Source organism: Hevea brasiliensis, chromosome 15 (genome assembly GCF_030052815.1).
Source record: "Hevea brasiliensis isolate MT/VB/25A 57/8 chromosome 15, ASM3005281v1, whole genome shotgun sequence".
NCBI classification, from domain to species: domain Eukaryota; kingdom Viridiplantae; phylum Streptophyta; class Magnoliopsida; order Malpighiales; family Euphorbiaceae; genus Hevea; species Hevea brasiliensis.
The window spans coordinates 71959902-71980905 of NC_079507.1; the positions used below are offsets into that span (position 1 = coordinate 71959902).

At 32.8% G+C, this 21004-nt stretch overlaps 2 protein-coding genes and 1 long non-coding RNA gene across 4 annotated transcripts; 2 read left to right on the plus strand and 1 right to left on the minus strand.

Moving 5' to 3' along the window:
• Window positions 1–650: 650 nt before the first annotated feature.
• On the plus strand, window positions 651–1236 carry LOC131173988 (uncharacterized). The gene is made up of 2 exons (XR_009144336.1): window positions 651–829; window positions 933–1236. It is a non-coding gene; the product is annotated as an uncharacterized LOC131173988 (long non-coding RNA).
• Window positions 1237–3833: 2597 nt separating this feature from the next.
• LOC110638514 (protease inhibitor HPI-like) lies at window positions 3834–4169 on the minus strand. The gene is made up of 2 exons (XM_021789098.2): window positions 4151–4169; window positions 3834–4064 (listed from the first exon to the last, which is right to left on the minus strand). Exons 1-2 carry the CDS (start codon window positions 4167–4169, stop codon window positions 3871–3873), a joined length of 213 nt encoding a protein of 70 aa, XP_021644790.1. The 3' UTR covers window positions 3834–3870.
• Window positions 4170–14476: 10307 nt separating this feature from the next.
• On the plus strand, window positions 14477–19325 carry LOC110638525 (protein WVD2-like 3). 2 transcript variants are annotated; one of them, XM_058136551.1, is made up of 7 exons: window positions 14477–14591; window positions 16998–17565; window positions 17792–17874; window positions 18006–18099; window positions 18227–18298; window positions 18510–18620; window positions 18830–19325. In XM_058136551.1, exons 2-7 carry the CDS (start codon window positions 17002–17004, stop codon window positions 19106–19108), a joined length of 1203 nt encoding a protein of 400 aa, XP_057992534.1. In that variant the 5' UTR covers window positions 14477–14591; window positions 16998–17001; the 3' UTR covers window positions 19109–19325. The 2 variants fall into 2 exon arrangements, with proteins under 2 accessions (XP_057992534.1, XP_057992533.1); XM_058136550.1 differs by lacking the exon at window positions 14477–14591 and adding an exon at window positions 14649–14667.
• The last annotated feature ends 1679 nt before the right edge of the window (window positions 19326–21004 follow it).

Below are 21004 nucleotides of genomic sequence, written 5' to 3' on the forward strand. Positions count from 1 at the left end.
CTGAAAGAATCAATCCAGGACCGCATCAATACCTTAATCCCATAACTAATCAATAAAATTATGTGCAAGTAAAACCTTGGGATTCAAGTTCAAACAAATCTCCTTTCTTGCTTACGACTCATTCAATTTCTTGAATTTTTATGTAGCAAAACCCCTGGTAGTCAACATTCAAAACATTTCTACAAATAAAATACTGACCCAACCCTTCGTAGTCCATACCATATCAATATAAATACCCCCAAACTCCTCCACAAATTCTTCATAATTATCTTGGTTTTGTCTTCAAGACATCATGGGGTTTCTCAACATTGCTTTGGCTGCATTCTTGCTGCTTTCTTTACATGTCCAGCCATACCAAGCTAGCAGGATACTCTCTGAAGACCTCAACAATAGAAAACTTACCCTCCAGTCTCTTCAGAGGGGTCCTGTCCCTCCTTCTGGGGCCTCTGGCTGCACCAACATTCCCAATACCGGAGGACCAAGCTGTCCTAATAGCATCAATGAGATGAACGTGGCTGGTAATGTCCTGCCTCGAGCTGGTGTTTTTCCCCGTCTCGTGGTGGAATTTGGTGTCGCAACCAATCAAAAGTGAAGCTGGTTCGGAAACTTCAAGCTTGGGTTTCTATCAACTACTCGAATTTGATTAGAGAGACTGCAGAAACATTCATACAATTCTTATCTTTTTCCGTTCTTTCATTTTTTTGGTAATTTTACTGGACTCTGTACATTTTTTACGTAAGATACACATAAACAAGAACATTTTGTAAATTTTTTAAAGGTTATTGTGGAAGTTTCATTTTTACCCATCAAAAGATGGCATAATTATATGGTAAGTAAATTCTTCTGATACAGAATCTAGCTTTCATTATCAGTATCTGCAACACATGATTATAAGTTTCTGAATCCAGCCATTTTTCACACACCAACTGTAGATGCATATGCTCTCCTGATGATTTCCGTAATTGGTTGCCAATTCTGGTTTAGTGGTTTCCTGCCCAACCATGCATACGTATCTGGCACATACGTTGCTCCATTGAAATTCCTGTGGTGGAACTGATGATGACTTGTTTCGATTAGATCAAAATTGCGTATTGAGGTTGAGGTTGGAAAATAATGGAAAAAGATTGCTGCAAATTCAGCATGCTCTAAATTTTTAAATCAGCTTTTCTTTGACCGGTGCCATGCCAATAAGTCAAAACACCTTTATATTATTCAAAGCAATAAACCATTCTTTCCTTTTCATTTGCAAGCTGCCAAAGTTGTTCGAGTAATAATATTCTCCTAATAAAAATAATAAATCTTAAAATAGGGTGCTTTTGGTAAATATAAATATATTTATAAATATAATTTTTAATTCTATTTATTTATAAATAAAAAAAAATTCAATTCTTAAATTTTATTGGTAAAAATCTAACCTAGGGTGCTTTTGGAATTATTATTTTGTTTTTATTTTTTAAAAAACTGAAAATTGCTTATAATTTTTTATTTTATGTTTTCTAAAAACTGCTTTTTGTAAGAACTTCTTTTAAGTTTCTTGTGTAATTAGAAAATAAATAAAAACATTATTTTTTAGATATTGAAAATTAAATAAATTTTAGAATCAAAAGTAATATAAATTATAATAATATATTAATTTCATTATATGTATTTAAAATTATTATTAAATTAAAAAATAATGAGAAAAAAAATTCTATAAAAGAGATCTATTAGAAATCATTTATTGAATTTGATGAATTTAAGTTTGTTTTGTGAGAAGAAAAAACTGAAGAAGAGAAAATGAGTGAAATTATAAGGAGAGTTGAGTGGAATTATAAGAAAAATAAAGTTTATATAAATGAGAAAAATGTTATTTTCTTTACAAATCTTTTACATAGAGAAAGAAAGGAAAGAAAAGGAAAGGAAAGGCAGTGATTTGTTTATTTTTTATATTTAAATTAAAAAAAAATAATTATTATATTTTTATTATTATATTTATATTAATTAAATAAAATTATAAAAAAATAACTATTAAAAAAAATCAAAGAAGAAAACAAAAATTTAACATTGTTTTTTTGTTAAAACTTTTTTATTCAATTTAAATGAGAAATAAAATAGCTTAAAATACCTTTTTAATATTTTTTCATACAAATTTTGGCAATTTTTTTTTCCCTTTCCTTCTTACATAACATGAGAATACTTTAATTTGTTTTCTAAAATGGAGAAATCAAAGTGATCTCGAACGCACTTATGGAAACTATTTCTTTTTAACTATCTTAAAATTATTACAATCATCAAACACTACTCTATACCTCTTTCTTCCCTTGTTTTTTTCCAAACGGAAATGAAACAAACACTACAAACTGGGGATTAAAAAAAAAAAAGGATGTAATGCAAATACAAAGGAAGTATCCAGTGAATTGAAACCTGCAGGAAATTCTAATTTGGAAGTCCTTAATTATAATTAAGATCAAGAACTTGGTCTTGGTTAATTTTTAGTCTTAATATCATGTGAATTAGCTGCCATAAGGATGGAGCTACGGAAGGTAGGAGGAGGCGGAGGTGGTACAAGGTTGACACGGCCGCCGGCAAAGTTCATTTCATTCAAGTTAGGGCAGTGGCCGGTTCCCCCTTTAGGAATGTTGGTACATGGAGAACTAGCAGATGGTGGCACTGGACCTTTCTGGAGTGACTCTATATGTAGAAAATGTTCCTCGTGCCATTGCTCTCCATGCATAGTCCTTTTGGCTGCTCCAACTTGGAATGTGCTTATAATAATGAACAAATTAGTAAATAAGGTGAACAAAATTCTGATACGACTACTGCTTCTGAAACCCATATGTGTGATCAAGTTGATGAGCTTATTTCTAAGGATGGGAATTTAAGGAGGTTACAAATGGATATGGCAATATAATGAGAGGGTAAATAGGTATAAATATATTCATATAAATATAGGGAAATTCTTGTATATACTCGGATGTATAAATTTTTAGATAAGAGGCAAATATCATTTTTATTTTGTTGTTGAAAATGAAAACACGTGGCTTATTGACTGGGATGAATTGAAAGGAATTCTTACCATTGACTTTGGCTAAACAAAAGTTTGAAGGTCTAATTCTTAATCAAGCAAAGCAGCCTTTGAACAGTTAATTGATCATACAGAAATTTTACGTTAATTATGTTTATTGAAATCCTTAAACTTTGTTTATGAACAAGACATTAAATTGAGATTAATAAATGCTATGCTCCTTAATGTTTGAAAATGTCAAGTTTGGTGCTCGAATGAAATTTATACAGCGTGTTCCCTGACACTGACTATTAAATCAACTATTAAGCTTGGCCGCCATCTCTTCTTCCTGCTATGAAACATGTTGTGTCCGTGTTGAAAATGGTATTTGATTTTGAAGGAGAATTTGTTTAATACATCGAAATTAATAACAGTCAAACATGAGGACTATTTTACTGTTGGGTATCGGAATAGCCAGGTCATTGAGGCGAGCCGCACCTGCACACAACATTTTCCTCAAGGGCCTCATCTTTTGAGGCATGTTCACTCATTTATTTTTTGTCTAATTATTTTGAATTTTATTTTTATTTATTTTAATCTTTAATAACTATTTTTAACAAATTTCTCAATTTTTTTAAGTCTCAATATTTTTAAATTGACAAATTCCGTATGATATGAACCGCACTCTAAAGTTGAAGCCACAATGAGAACACGAGGGTAAATTTCATAAACAAGAAAATGAAGTAGCAGACAACATTAGGATTCATCAATCACCTTAATTATTTCAGTTCACACATGATAAGCAAGCAAATTAATTAACAAGGTGGATTTCACACTGAAAAGGTAGGCTTTCTGTCTCTCTTTCAATGATTTTTTTGTTGGATTGGCTAACCAATTTTGGGAACTAGAGTCACAATGTGATTGTCATCAATGAAGACCCGGACCCTATCGCACCGGAAATCCCCCGACACCGGCGACCCTTCTTTGACGGTGTTTGCCTTAACTTTTTGGTTTTCTCTCATGATGATAACAGTTGCTGCCTCCCCATTAAAGCCAACCAGCTCTGGCCACGAACTTTTACCTGCAATTTCCCATCAACTTCAAGAAAATGTGTCACAAACACACACAGTATCAAATATTTAATTTATAGCAGATTTAGAATCTCACCTTCACAACTACTTGACATCTCTACTTCTCTGCTTCTTCTCTGGAGGATGAGTTTGTGGGTATGAAATGTGTACTAATTTTTAGCAGAGGATGATCCTATTTAAGGTACGTCGCCGGCTTCTTTTTTATGAGTCCATGGCAGATGAAGACGATTTTAGAGCGTGTTATATTGAGCAACATATAGCTTGTAATTATCTTAGACAAACTCCATGGAAGACAAGACAAGATCATCGTTATATTAATATTAGCTTTTTAACTAATTGTGTATTGGTTTTGCTTGCAAGACCAGTTCCAAAGATAATCCAACAAATGCTACAGGTTGACCCAGAGATCACGAGTGATCACCTGAAAACACAAAAATACAAGAATTGAGAATCTTATTACCTTTTCCATTCGGTTCCCAAAGAAGATTAATTCCTCTAGTTACCAATTCTTTGTAATTTTATAGTTACAAATTGCAGCATTTGCTCGTATCTATTAGAAATGGAAATGAATCAAGTTATTTGCATGTTACACTCGTAAAATATTCAAATTCGTCTCGAGTATAATCTAATCAAGCTCGGTGGCATGGGTGAATGGAGACAGATGGGAAAATTTATCTTAAGCAGGGATGAGGATCTGTACCGTACATGCCTCCACTCCACGGACTCTATGGGGTTGAGGTTGATGAGTTAGATATATTATTTTTAAAAAAAAAAAGTAATTAGAAAAAAAAATTATTTAATTGTTTCAAATTAATTGATATAACTTTAAATTATTTAATTACTGAGTGATGCAAGACTTTGCCCATTAGTAATCCTCACATGAATGATGCAACCTCTCTCTTGATATTAATTTACATTTTATATAATATTTATTATTGTTGGTCAATTAAGCAATGTTTCCATAGGATTACAGACCTGCTGCGTTTCATACGGCAACCATAAATAAACTTCAGTGAGTACTTACGCTTAAGGTTAATCCCAGATTCTTCGGCCCTTAATACTGCATTGTTTCAACTATTGAACTTTTAAGATGCATACTGGTGAATACACTGGTCCTATGCTATAAGTTCACCTCTTAATATACCAATACTGAATCTTTTCAGAAACATAAACACTAATAACCCTAAAGCAAATGGTCAATATAAAACCACAGAGCTACAGAAGGAATTAAAAAGCCTTCATCTCATGTTTCCATTCCCCATAAGTCTTCTTTTTCTCCCCCAAATTGTTTACAAGTTAACATGCTGGGAAAAAATTTTCCCAGTGAAATTCTACTTCTACTTGTGTGTGATTCTCTTTCTACCACAGCCCCTATTTGATTTTGCATCCTTTGAAGTGCCTGTAAGTTTCTCTGGAGGTTCTTCCTATCTTTTTGCATCATCATTGCCTTCATCAAAACTCTTAGTTTTGTCTGAAGACTCTTCTTCTTCCACTGGCAATTTTCCTGAAGTTTCCTTTTCTGAGAGCTGATCTCGATGTTCCCTAAGTTTTCGTTTCTTTGAATTCAAAACCTCAAGAAACTAGAAGCAGAGAACGGCAAGTCAGTCCTAAAATGTGTGAAGGGATGCAGAATAAGCATTGGCTCTATTAGCTGAAAAAGATGGCTGAGACTTGATGCGTATTAAAGTACTTATTGCAAAACATAATTTCTATCACACTACATTTGAATACATATGGACTAAGAAATACTTTTCATAAACGAGATATGCAAGAGCAATTAACATGGAAAATTTACTATTTAATTTCTGTGTTTTACCACTAATAACAATTCAGCCCCGGTATTTTGGATATTGAACTATTTAATCCCTCACTTTTACTTTCGTCAAAATTAAAGGTCTCTCTGTCTAATTAAAAATACTTTGCCGATATTATTAAGTAAATTAGTAAAATGACAAATTTACCCTTATTTCTCTCTGCTATCCCTCTTCCTTTCTCTCCCTCCTCCTTCCTCTTCCCCTTCCCCTTTCCCCTTTGCAATGCCTACAAATAGTAAATTTCTCAAGGATTTGGGCATTTCTTCCATCCAACCTCACTAACCTGAGGTCTCTAATAATATCCATTTGGCCTCCCCAAAATTTTTCCCTCCATCAATTCTTTGATCCCCTACCTTTCTTTGTCTCAAGTTTTGTTGTTTTAATAGTATGGCCTGCACACATTAGGACCATTATCAATCAGCACATCCAAGTTATCCAACAAAGCAGCAGCAGGTAAGGTATGGATAGACACCGCAAGAAGCAACCCAAGGCAGCTACTCATTGCCAAGAATGGCAATGGAGTGGGTCTGGGGCAGGGATTGCTCCTCTAGTCCTCGCCTCACAAGAGTTTGGGGTCGAGGCACGGCATTCCCCGCCTGGGTGTAGGCCTGGCTTCCCCGCAGGGAATTTTCTTTTTATTTTTTTATTTTAATTTAGTAGCGTATAATATAAATTTATTATTAAAAAATAAAATATAATTAGAAATATAAGTTTTACACATTATTCTAACAATATATTTATATATTTTGTTAAAATTATAATATTTAAATATATAAAAATAAATTATATTTTAATAAATAATAATAATAATAATATATTACTGTACGGGGAGGTTACGGGGCTTCGGGGAAGGGAGAAGATCTTTCTGTCCTTGCCCCGCACAAATCGGGGTAGGGGTGAGGTCGGAAAAAATTAATCGGGTTCAAAAACTTTTGCCATCCTTACTCTTTGCTTTGAAGGTAACCAATCTTGCCTTTTTATTTTCTTTTAATCTTTTATGCTGGTTTATTTTTTATGTTATTTTTGCACTTTGGATCTTCTTTGTGTCCTTTGTTTGCCATAACTTGAAACCTTTGCAAGTTCTTGGGTAGTTTGCAATTAACTGCTCTCTCTCTGTTTCTTCTGTTTGGATATTATGACAAAGGTGAGCAGTTTTGAATGGGAGTTCATAAACATGTCCAAACAAGAAGATCTTATTTATAGAATGTATAAGCTTGTTGGAGACAGGTAATGGTAATTGAAATTAACCTTTGATTCTTTCATTATTTGCTTTGTGTGGAAGGTAGACAAATTTTCAAATAAAATTCAGCTTAACTATCCATAAATTTGTTTTTGAATGAGAATTTATTCTTCGGGACAAGCTCAGGGTTCAGACTATTAAGGGAATACTTCAGTTCCAAACAGTTTTGAGAGAGAAGCAGAGTTTGAATGAAGAGAAAGTAGGAGTTTTGCAAATGCTACTACCTCCCTGACGCAGAGTGTAATGCGGAAAAGTATCGACACACGATTAAACCCTTAAAAGTAAATAAGATTTAATTCAAGATCTTAAAATAAACAAGACTTACTCTAAAGTCTAAAGATAAATAAAACAAAATAGTTTTATGAAGAAGAAAACTTTATTGAAATAAATCTGATAACTTTTTTACATAATAAAAATATAATGGGTATTTATAGAATTCTAAATCTTAATCTAGATAGGAAAAAAATTAAAGAGTCCTAATCTAAATAGAAAACATATTTGAATATCTAAATTAAATAGAAATAATATTTTAAAGTTTAAAATAATTTAAGAATATAAATAAAACCTATTTAGAAAAATAAAGAATCCTATTAGATTTAGGAGTTCTTGTGAAAATAGGAAAATACAAGTATTCGGATTTGCTCTTGATTTGTACACCGCGTCATTCACTCATACTTTTGAGAAAATTCGGCCTCGAATTAATTTCTGAACCGAACAATAATGGAATGACTATCTCCTACACCATTCTCCACCACTTGAGATAAATTCAGTTTTGAATTTTAAAATGTTGATGAATCAAAATCTTCATTGGAAGATCACACTATATCTTCTTCTTGAATGATATTAATAAGATTGGTTTGAACAAAATTAATTTAAGCAATTTCGCTTTTCCTTGGCATGCTTAAACTCATTTCGACAAATAAAATCAATAAAAACACTAGGAAAATTATTAGAGAAAATATCAATCTTCATTGGAACCTCCATGGCTTGATGCTCCTCTTTCCCCAAAATACTCTTTTTAAACTCTTCATTATTCACTACAGCAAAAAGCATTGCAAAAGTGTTAAATTCAAATTCAAGACGATCCCTTTGTTCTACAAAATCTTTTAATGACTTGTCTTCAATCTTTTGTATGAACATTGACTTCCTCATCAAACGTACCGATTCATCTTGTTCACAATCTTTCTCTTCATACTCTCTATCAGGTCCACAATAGATTTCACCATCATCATCATCACATTTTTCAATGATGTTGATGGCTTTTCTCTTTGAACATTCATTGGACCTATGTCTTTCCTCATTACACCTATAATATTTGAAAGGATCAAGTTTTGCATATAGATTATTAGTTTTGGGAGGATTCAAAATTATACCTTTATTGCTTCCACCCATTAGATTTTTATTGCTCACCTTCTCCATGCTAATAATACTTGAGCTTGATTCGCCTTGTGCAACATCCTTTACTTTTTCAAATTAACCATGGTTTTCATCTCCACCATATTGATACTTTTGATAGGAGTCATGGTAAATTCTTTCTTCCATCACCATCTCAACTTTTAATGCTAAGTTCCTTCCCTCTTGCACACTCATCACCATTTGAATTTCAATTTTATCACGAATTGAAGGTTTTAATCCCCTCAGATATCGCGTTGCTTGTTGATTATCACTTTCGGACAAGTGGTTTCTTGCTGCCAATCTCAAAAATTCAGCGGTATATTCATTGACACTCATATTTCCCTGTAAACAATTTTGGTAAGCTTCAAATAAATATTATTCACAATTTGGAGGTAAAAATTTACCCCGTAATAATTGTTGTATCCTCCTCCATGTGGTGATTGGATTGCGTCCTTCTTGCTTTACTGTATCTTTCAAATAATCACACCATACGAAAGCTCTCCTCCCTTTAATCTGTGAGCCACCAATTTTACCTTTCATTCCTCTGGAATTTCAGCATACTTAAAGAAACGGTCCACCTTGGTTAACCAATCAAGAAAACCCTTAATATCAAGATCTCCACTAAAGGTAGGATATCCATCTTCAATTTGAACTCATCATCCCTCCTCCTATGGTGTTGTTGGAAATTTCGGCCACCTCTTTCTTATCCTTGGTGTGCAACATAACCGAAGTTCATCTCCTCATCATTGCTTGTATCCTCCATCATAGCTATTCTTCTAGGATTGAAGAGAACAGGATCAAGGTTAGCTCTACCAGGTTTATCTCCACCGGCTTGGATAGGTACTTGATTCCTATTTTCACCAATATTCAACATGGTATGCCACTGCTTTTGATGCTCTTGAAATTGACGTTCCAAATTTGTTCTGAATTGTTCTGCTGCTCTTCGATTGCTCTCCAAACAACTGGCAGCTGCTTAGGAAGCTGAGGACCGGTACATGCAGGGTGACATTAATATGAGTCATCAAATGCATGCAATAGTTTCATTTCCATTTCATTTTCCTTTTCTATTTATCTTTGCAAATTTAGAAGTTGTTAATGTTAAATGCTCATGCCAGTCTGTCTTGTCAGGTTCGTTGTGTATTGTGCTGTATATGCAGCCGCTTATTGGCAGGGAGTGAGGCACTTGCAGAAGCTCTGAAGACAACAGTTGATAGTCAACGTTTATCCTTCCTAAAAGCTGCTTGATCTGCTGGATATGCAACAGATAAAGATGATTTGTCAAATGTTTTCTTAAAGAAGGAAGTTACTCTGCATTTGTGGAGCTGCAACAGGGGCCCATTCTAGAGGCAGAAGGTAGGCTATTTTCCACTGGTAATGCCATTCCACCAGGCACAAATTCTCTGCCTTTCTAAATAAAATTTTAACTTCAATTCAGGTCTGTCAATTGGCATAGTAACTGCAATTGTAGCACCTGCAAGCATAAAGGTTGATTTTGAAGGCAATGTGGGTCATGCAGGCGCTGTCTTGATTCCAAATAGGTGATCCTTAGCCTTACGCAAATGCTTGAGATGTAACTGTTTCCTCATGGCAAAATAGAAATTCTATATGCTGGTGAGTGCTTGCACTTGTATGCATTTGTGTGTGTGTTTGTGTGTGCTTTTTTTTGTGTTTTCTTCTTTTAATGTCCACACACAGGGGCATGCCTTTTATCTTTTGATGGCATTTTAACAGATTTGTGATGTCTATTTTCTGCATTTTAGACACTTGAGGCCTTGTTTTACTTTTCTATTTCTCTTTCTTTTGTATTGCTTGACCATATTTGTTCTTTTTATAATACTCAATCTCCTAAATTTCTTTTAAATAAATTTATCTTCCGTCCAGATTGTAAATTTAAGTGAACAAAGTGGCGTATCACAATTAAGTCTTTTTATCATGTTCATTTTACGACATGATTCAAATATGTCAGGAGTTAGCATATTTTTCAACATATTTTGTTCTATTGTTTGGTCAAGATAAGATCCGCGGATTTTACATTCACAATTTGGATCAGAAATGATACTGGATTGGCAGCTGCAGAATTGGCTGCCTCTCTTTTTAACTACTACTTTGACTTCTCATATGTCTGTGATAGAAATAATACTTTACGTTTTTCAAGGTATTCTGGAGTTACATCCTGACAAATCACACCTAGAAAGTGGAATTCATTTCACTGTGATTAATATTTCTAAATTTCATTCCCAAATTGCTTAAAAGGTTTTAGCTTTTGCATACAATAAATTTGGTGTTAATGCTTCACAGTTCACAGGACTAGTCGGGTTAGAGAACCAGAAATGTCCAAATGTAAAGAGCCATTCTCACATTGCTAAGAAAACGACTGTAACTCATATGTATCTGATATACAAGCTTGCTTTGCTTTCAGGAGATTCAATAGGTGATGTTATAAGGTATTTGAAGGATATTATATTAAAATTTTATAATTTTTCATTCATTTCAAATGGATAACTATTTTAATGGACTGTAGGAGAATCTATATATGATCAATTCAATAAAATGGACTAATTTCATTCCAACAACAAATTAAAAACTAGCAAGAACTGAACGCAACAGGGACACATTACCGATCCAGCAAAGTGGTCCAAATAGGATCATTGACTGACTATTAAGCTAGTACATGTGAATCTCCTGTGACATTACCCATCAACGAATCATCCTCAATCATTAGCACAAGTGGGATACTTCATACCCTATACATCTGGAAAAAAATTTGGCATTCATTTAATTTTTTGGCCACTTCAAATATTGAACCTGTAGTTGAAACCACATATAAGAGATTATGAAGATAATGGCCACTGGCACGTACTATATTGGGACGTGAGGGCCCATCTTGATGATCATATTGAAGATTAGTGGCTTGACGAGAGGAGAGAGTAATTGTGGGGTCCAATATTTGATTATTCAAAATTTTATGATCCATAACTATTAAATGGCACCCTTCCTTTTACTCTACTCAGTCTCTCTCAACCCACGAACATAAGTCATAACCTCACAGCTCACAAATGCCACCCCACTGGCTCACCTCTGTAGTCTCTTATCCACTCCATTACACCAACCTTACTCAAAATCCATAATTACCCTTAAATTGGCACTTAACTAATAAGGGATTATCTTATAAGGGATCATAAATTTTTTAAGGTTTTCCTATCGATTGGCGTAGGTTGTCAATAGGTAGCAGAGGATCAGCAACCACAGATTTGTGTGGGAAGTGTGAGCCCCCCTCTGTACCTGCAAAACATAATCATAGAAATGGCAACTAAGCTCGCAACCGACTCCTAGATGAGGCCACCAAGAATCTATACACCCAATGCAACATTTTCAACTTATAATAACCACAATGAAAGCCTGTTCAGTAATAACTTTTAAACTAACATTTAGTGTTTTATTTACACTGTTAAAAGTAATTCCTTTTATTTTTTAAAGATTAAAGGAGTGTTTTAATTAAAGTAATATTAATATTTTTTATATTTAACATATATCTTTATTGAATATTTTTATTTTAAATCACTATATAATCAATTAGCTATTAACAGTTAATATTTAATAATAGTTAATAAAATAATTAATAGTTATTAAAATAACTAACAATTACTAAAACAAGTAATATTACCGAAGATGGTCAAAAGTCCTCTCTTCTTTATAACTCCTATATTTCGATGCATTGTCAACCATTATAAAACTATAATACATGTGATTATAATATTCATTAACAAAATCGATACCATGTCATCAACTTAAATAATTTTATATTCAGATAAAATTGACATTGTTAGGTGACCTTTGAGTTGGTTTCTTGTTCATATTCCATGTTTTATTTTATATTTTTCTTTAATAGACGCTTATTCCTCTGGATTAATGATACAGTAGCATAACATCTTATTCTAAATGTCACATAATTAATATATATTATAGCCCAACATTGTAATTAAGTATGAGCCTCGTGATTCTTATGCTCATTTTTATAGTTTATGTAAATATGGGATTGGGGCTAATTGTATTAACAATGAGACTTCAGTTCCAGATCAAGTTATAAAAAATATATTTTTGTTCTCTTCACAATTCACAAGCTTTCCAATCCCAAATTTCCTACGTAAATAATACTCTTTTAATTAAATAAATATATAACAGTTTATCTATGATATCATCTAACCATGAAAACTAAATATAAAAAATATTTATAATATTATTTTTCTCAACAAAAATTTCAATAATAATATCGAAATTATTTGCTTTGGATGCAAAATTACAAATATGAATTTGAACTAGTTGCATGGACAGTAATTTTAGGAGGCCTGCCTGTTAAAAAAATAAGGGATACCGATAGGCAATTGATCACCTACCAAACTTAGCTGGTGATGGTGATTTAAGAAAATGGGGAAGGGAGAAATTGGGTGTAAAAGAAGTATAGAGATTACTGGAGTTGTTATTAAATTAATTAGAGGGTGTTGGGGCGTTTTCCAAAGGGTTAAGCAGGAATAATCAACGATGGGGCCTTAGCAATAATATACGTGGATGTAACATCTTCTCTTTTATTTTGCTTTCGGGTTAAGATTTGAACATCTTCTTCACCATATGATTAAACCCTAACCCTAAACGTCTCAGCTAATATCCCAAATTACATTAAAAATATGAATCTAAGAAATATTCATTATCATTATATATTCCTATTTTGCACAACTCAAATTTGCTTTTTTTTTTCTCCTTGCAATTTTCCATTTTAAGTCAAACCTAATAAATTTCACTCTTCATTTACAAATTTCAAGCACATAAATGTTGAGCTAAGTCATTATTTACTAATTAGTAATATCAAAATTGTCTTTAAGGCTGTGAATCTCGAATACGAGTTTCAATAAGAGAAAAACTGTTGATTAATATCAATTGTAAAAATATATATATAATATTTAATTGAATTCCAATTTTAATTAAGGAGATGATATTCCAATACCAAAAACAAATAAAAGAGTTGTTAAGGATGGCAAACGTAATGGAATGTGTTAACACAGAGTTTAAAATATTATTAGAGATGATTAACATTATTAATTAGGAGGAATCAATATCTACTCACAATCCTCAGCTTCTACTTGTAAAATTATGAAGCACTAAATGGGCAGCCTTAGTTTTCAGAAAAAAACAACAGAAAGAAGAGAACAAAATTTGTTGGGGACTATTTAAATAACAAAAAGATGTGGCATTTTGTGGAAGTGGCAATTATAAATAAAATGGGTACATTAGAGTGATTGAATGTACTTTACTCTGAAAGATAAGAACAAGATTCCCAATTAAGGAAAAGGGTGCTTCACTGTTTCTTGTGAAAACCTAGGGCTGCCCTAAAATAAGTTAGAGGACAATGCCATCTGCTTACTGGGTTGGCATTTTTTTGTCCATATTTGTTATTGCAACTAAATTAAATTGTTAGGCTTTTCAATGTTTTGGGCAGCATTCTCATCATGCTCTTTCTCACATCATGAAATAAGTGACTTTAAGATATGGATGTAGATGGATAGAATAATTAGAATTAGGTGATGAACGTTAAAAAAATCAATCTAATATAATTTGATTAAGTTTTCTAATTATGTTGCAGACTGTATGTCATTAAGAATTTTTTTTAGTAAGAGATCGAATAAGTAAAGGGTCGAATTTAAGTTTATCAAATAAGTAATATAAATGAATTTTTTTAAATTAATATAATAAAAATTATTATTCATTTAATTTAATGGAATTGAAATCATTTTCACATTAAGAGAATTTTGGGCTTGAATTATTCTAAATTAAAATTAATGGTAAAAAAGGAGGGGTTATGTTTAGAAATTTCAAATTTTTAGAAGACGGCGTGAAGTAACACCGTAAACAAGGACGAGAGGTGACTTGCAAATACTATAAAAGAGGAAAGGAACAGAAACAAACTCGGAAGAAACCGCACATTAACACGCGCACAGCTGGGTAAGGCAAATAAAACCAGGAACTACCAGCGCAAACTCTGCCCCTTCATTTCTTCTCAGATCGGACCTTAATCCGTGAGTTTTTTTCCCCTATTTTCTCACCTTCTCCTTCAATCCTTCTCTCTTTCTCTCCTTAGATCTCCTTTTGCATGTAATGTACCTTCTGATTCTTGTATATCTTCTGCTATCTTGATCTGTTTTTTCTGCTGTTTGATCTGTCTATGGATTTCCCCCCTTTTTTCTTTAATTTCGTTTAGAAATTCTGGGTTTGGATTGGAAAATGTGGCTTCTTTAATTTTTGTTTTAATATATATATTGCAAACTGTGTTTGTTTTCTGGGAAAATGTTGGATGGAAAACTTTAACAAATTTTGTCGCTTTTTCGATCGGTGGAGTCTTACTGAGCTGAACGATAATCATCTAGTTATTTTGTTTTAGTTTTCCCAGCAACAACTGAATGACGGTTTGTGATTCCAGCCTTGCTTCCCTTTTTCTTCGGGTTCTTTATCTGATGCTTATTGGTTTTTAGAAAATTAATGCCTTTGCTCTTAGCTTGCACATCTGAGTTCTGCTATAGGTCGTTGGAGTATTTTGAGTTTTTGAATCAACTATACAATTGGTGAAATTCCATTACTTTCATATTTAATGAGAAAGAAATTTATTTTTTAGTTTGCAATTTCGCATGTTTATATAACTTTATTTTGGGTCTTTCCTTTTGCTTGCTTACAGACTGAAAAGTCTATCCTGGTTGTTAACTTGGTATTTTCAATTCTTCGGAATTACTGGACTAGGCTTTACACGTCTCTTGAACTGCTTGTTAATTCTTATTCTTTAAAATTAGTGCATTTACGTGCCCTGTCTACTCCAGTTGTTAAAAATAATTCCGTCTGCAACTTCTTATTATTCTTAAATAATCGGCATAACTTTTCAGGCTCGTCGAAGCCATTATGTTTAATGTTTCATGTTTTGGCGTCATTTTTTTCTCCACTCCCCATTAATTCTCTTTTAATCAAAAAGAAATTTTTTATGTAGACATGGTCTATCGTTTATCATCATTCTCCTTCTCCCCCACTATTTCTTTTTGGTTAGGCAAAAATTTATTTTCTTAACGCAAGTTGTCTCTCTTTTATTTATTATTACTATTTGGTAAAATCAGTATGTATGTTTAGTTGTCCTTGGATTATAATTTGGTTGGTGATTTCACTAATAAGGGAGTCATTGTTTAATTCCTGGGTAAGGAGTATGTGAGTCGTTTATATCACATGGGATTTTCATCTGCCCGGTTCAAACAACAATATAGTCTTGAATTTTCTTGCCATGAGGCTGTTAAATTTCTCCATTGTAAAACAACTTTTGCTGTCAACACAATTTTTATGCCACAACTAGCTCTGTCACTCCAAAATAGCAATTAAAGGGCTATGGGTATTTTCTGGTTATGTATTTTTAGTAGATTATAACTGGGGTAATTAAAAAAAAAAAAAAACCAAACGTTTGTGCACAATAGCAATTTAATTCAATCCTTTTAATTTTGTTAATTTAGGCCTAATTTCTGCACATTGGTGCAGTTTTATCCTAAGCCCAAAATCGATCTACGGAAATCGATCTAGGGGGATTGTATTCTTGCTGACATAGCAAGCCACCTGCAAGTCAAAGGTTGATCTTTTCAATTTTGCTTATTTTCTGAAAACTTTGGAAACTTACTAAAAATTCCATGGTGTTTGGAAAATTACAAAACCAGAGCAAGATGTTCTCAAAAATTCCTAATTTATCCTTTGAATTCAAAGAATTTTTTGGGGGAGGGGAGTGTGTTCTTGCTGACAATTGACGTGGCACACTGCTTGGAGTGCCATGTCAACAAGAACACAATCCCCATAAATCAATTTTGGGTCTTGGATAAAACTGCAGCAAAATTGGAGAAATTAGGCTTAAATTGTCAAAATTGAAAGAAATGGATTAAATTACAATTGCACACAAAAAATTTTTTTTCATTATTTTATTTATTTATTTTTTAATTAGGCAATTACAATATAGTTCTTCCTTTATTCTATGGTCTGTTTAGGGAGCTTTAGAACAGAATTAAAATGTTTTGATAGCAAATTCACGAGAATATAATGAAATGTGTTAATATTTTCTAGAGCGGTGACATTTTCTAGCACTAGATGATTTATGGTCATGTAACATTACATTTGAAAGAAGCCTTGATGTAGTAGTAAGGTTGCTTCATTGTTACCAAAGATCATGGATCCAAACCTTGAAAACAGCCTCCTTCCAATGTAAGAAAAAAAGTTGCACACATCTAGCCCCTATAGAGCTTGCAATGTAGGAAGCCTCATGCTTTCAGACACACTTTTTTACATTGACCCTGACTATAGAAAATTTACTAAGAAGAAAGAAATTTATTTAAGGTAGGAACTTTTTTTAAGCAAATATATTTGAATGATACCAAATTTCATGTGACTGATGTTTGTGTTTCTTGTTACAGTGCAATGGGAGTAGAAGTTACAGATATATGCATGGACAAGGAGCCGGATTGTGTCATAGTTTATTCGAATGGTGTTTCCCATGATTTAAATCATGAAACTGTTCCCAATCATCATGATGTTCTAGAGTCCTATGAGCCTATCAATGGGGTTCCTGAGGTTCAGAGTTCAGAGGAGAGCTCTGAAGCAAAGGAATATGAAGTGAAGGAGTGTACAACTGAAATCTCAGTTGAGACTACTGAAGTTCCCCATGATGAGAAAAGTAAGGAGCAGAAAAATGTAGTAAGCTCAAAATTTGAGGCTGGCTTGAAAGAGGAAAAGGTCAAACCAGGAAAAGAAAAGACAAAGGATAATAGTAAGTCTCAATCATGCAGAAAGCCTGCATCAAAAGCTGCTCCTGGAGTTGTTCCAATAAAACACACTGTTCCTCAGCCATTTGCTCTAGCAACTGAAAAGCGTGCTTCATCTGGAACTCGTCCTACTGGATCTGACCTTGATGCCCCTTTTGGTGTGAATAAATCATCTAATGCAAACAATGTGCTACATCCAAACGCTACAAAGCAGAATCAGGTAACTGCCGCGGCCAAGAGTGGATATCTAATTGTAGTTACATTAGTTCAAAATCAAATGCAAGGTCATTTTAGCAGAAGTTTGCAGCACAACTTTGAGAGTAGATATCTGTCAGAATATTAAATAGAAGTATGAAATTTTTAGTAATCTTAATGCTAATATAATCTAGTGGTTAAAAAATTTTCATTGTTGACATTAAAAATAAAATTTCAATGTTTAACTGCAGCCACTTGGAGTACCAAGAAAGCCATTGCAGCCAAATAACAAGAAGCATCCTGATGAGGAGGATACTTGTTCGGTCATTTCTATGTATCCTGTTGCTACCAGAAAAAATTACATTTGACTTGGTTTTTCTTTTTTTTTTTTTTTTCTCTCGCTACTGCCACCTCTCGAGCTCACTCTCTGTTTTGAAATTGATTTCATTCCTTGACTGATTATAGTACTGCAGCATCTGCTCTGACTAATAAGTCCAGGACAACTGTTGCATCAGCTCCAGTATTTAGATGCTCTGAACGAGCTGAGAGACGGAAGGCGGTAGTCCCTTTATCACTGTGTTTCATGTGGAGTTGAATTTTGGCTTAATTATTCAATACAATCATTTTGTGTTCAAAACATACCTGAATATAAGATGCAATGTCTTTGTCATGCTTTCAATTTTTAGTTTTATTCAAAATTAGAGGAGAAGCACCAAGCATTGGAGGCTGAGAAAACCCAAAGTGAAGCAAGGACAAAGGTAAAATATTCAAGCGTCTCAAAATAAAGGGTTTTTAGAACTCTAAATCTAGGTGTTAATCTCTCTCTCTCTCTCTCTCTCTCTCTCTCTCTCTCTCTCTCTCTCTCTCTTCATCTCTTATTGCTAGCCATTCATGTTTGGTTGTCAAGGTAGATGATTCTGACATGTTATCCTCACCTCTGTGTTTTTCTCATTGATTCCAAAATTTAAGGAAGAGAGGGAGGCAGCTATTAAGCAACTGAGGAAAAGCTTGTTGTTTAAGGCTAACCCGATGCCAAGTTTCTACCATGAGGGACCACCACCTAAGACTGAACTAAAAAAGGTAATGCGGACAGGTTCATCTCCTTTTAGCTGATGTGTTTAGGTACTTGTTTCTGCAATGTTAAATATTTCAAGTATTTTCTTCTCAATGATGGCAGATATTGATTGAAATTTATGTTTAGTAACAGAATCAAATTACTAAAGAATATTGACAAAATTTATTATGTATTTATGATCAATATCTTTCTACTAAGCTTTGTATATTGCCAGCTTCCACCAACCCGTGCAAAATCACCAAAGCTTGGCAGAAGGAAGAGTTGCAGTGATTCAGTAAATACCTCTCTGGCAGACAAGGTTAAAGGAGCTTTTGGTGAGGGAAATCGTCAAAGCCTAGATAGTTACAAAGAAGAAACCAGCATCCCTGTTTCTACCAACAGAAAGGATCAGCACAACTCTGTAAATGGTCATGCTATTTGCAAAATAAAAGATGAATATGACCAAGTGGAAGAAGTAAACATGTCAGTTGCCTGTGGTAAATGGACAGAGTAATGCAAGCATCAATGTTCAATATTAACTTATTAAGTTTGTGTTGAGTTCTTAATTTATACGAGTCAAACACACTGTTGCCTTTTGTGACTTATGTGAAGAATGTGCCTCTTGTTCCCTTTTGACATGCAAGGGCTTGTTGCTGTGTTTGTGTCATGCATGAAGTGTAAATTTCTTGTAAGTTATAATATCTATATAAAGCTTCCCCAATTTTCGGTAAGCTTCTTGCATTTTTGCACTATTGTTCAGTAATCTTATTCTGCTGGGGAAAATGTGAACAGGTTGCTGGTATTCTAGTCTTTGTGCCTCATTTACTTTTGATAAACCAATTTCGCACCTTTTCAATTGGAGGTTGATATAAAAAGAGTGTACATTTTTGTGTGTATTCGGTACAAAAACAGCAAAAATATGTTATGTGGGAAAATAGAAAACAGTATAGCTGCACTATCGGTGGCAAATTGTTTAATTCAATGAAGATTGTCTACATAATTATCTGCTAGATAGTGCAAGTCATCTGTAACTAAGAAAGCGGATATAAAGTTATGTTAGAGGCTAGAGGGTCCAGTTATGCTGAGCTTTATTAGTTGAAATTTGTGCTCTTATTAGATTTTATTTTTTTGAGAAGTGCTATTGTTAGATCTTTGTTCTGCATAATTATGGTAAGTGTCATCATGAAAAGTTATTAAAGCAAAAGAAAAAAAGATACCCACAGAGCGTAAAGCAACCCCTGTTCAAGTGTTTTAAGCTATCAAACAGCAAAAGATGACTTTCTAACCACTACATGCCCCATTTGTGATAGCAAATTTACCTAAAGGACTTGCATTAAAATTTACTCACTTTAAGCTTTTTGATATTCCACTGCATGTTCCCCATATGTTATGGCATTTGCACAACATTTGTTACCTACACGCTTCAAACTTTCTTTTAGCTGCATATGCTTCTATTTAGGTTAAGAGAGAAATATTTGCTTATATATATATATATATATAAGCTAAATCTTAAAAAAAATGTCTAAAAAAAAAAGGGGTCAATTTGCTTCTTAAAAAAATCACCACATGACGTTTTAAAAGATGATTTGAATTCTTTAAAAATTGCCACATGGCATATTAAAAGAACTATATAAGTTGTTATTAAAAATAAAAGATATTATATTATTATATTTTTGTAAACAATATTTGAAGAAAAATAATTAATTATCATTTTAAAAATATAAATTTAATTAAATTTTGATATATGTACATAATCATTTGAAATTTAAATACAAATTTAAATTATACATAACATAATCAATTAAAAATTTTAATATGAATAAAATTTTAATATAATTTTAAATTTATAAATATATATAAAAAAAATAAATATTAAATTATATTATTAAAATAAAATAATAAATAATTTATGCAATGCGATGGACAAATTACTAGTTTTATATTATTTGTGGAACAAAATTGTTATTAGAAAAATTGATATTGTGATGATGAAAAATTATCACATTGGCTTAGATATTCTTTTAAATCTGGTCTTAGAGCAATTATATTTTATGTGGAAATATGAAAAGTATCAGATAAATCTTCCTAAAGGCCCCTCCTATTGCAGAAGTACCAAAGGTCCAATAACTAGGTAAAATAATGATGTTAGATGAAGAGGAAATTTCAGATTTCTTATTCAATATGGTAGAGCTATTTTCCATGCGCTAAATATCCATTCAGCATTTTCAGCTTTATTTCTCTTCAAGCAAGATCCCTCATCTGTTGCTTTTTCTTTTTCAATCATTGAAAATTGAAGAATGTATATACAATCCAGCAGACAGAATCTCAATTAAAATTCATCACTGAGCATACTATATATACAACTACAATTCAGAAATTAATTATCTGATACTATCTCACGTTGCAATTA

What these genes read in the sequence shown, in the direction of transcription:
- LOC110638525 (XM_058136551.1), top strand. Translation starts at nt 17,002, where the DNA reads ATGGGAGTAGAAGTTACAGATATATGCATGGACAAGGAGCCGGATTGT. An exon ending in ACTTGTTCGGTCATTTCTAT is followed by an intron (nt 17,875 to 18,005) that starts GTATCCTGTTGC and finishes GACTGATTATAG; the next exon opens with TACTGCAGCATCTGCTCTGA. An exon ending in AAAGTGAAGCAAGGACAAAG is followed by an intron (nt 18,299 to 18,509) that starts GTAAAATATTCA and finishes CCAAAATTTAAG; the next exon opens with GAAGAGAGGGAGGCAGCTAT.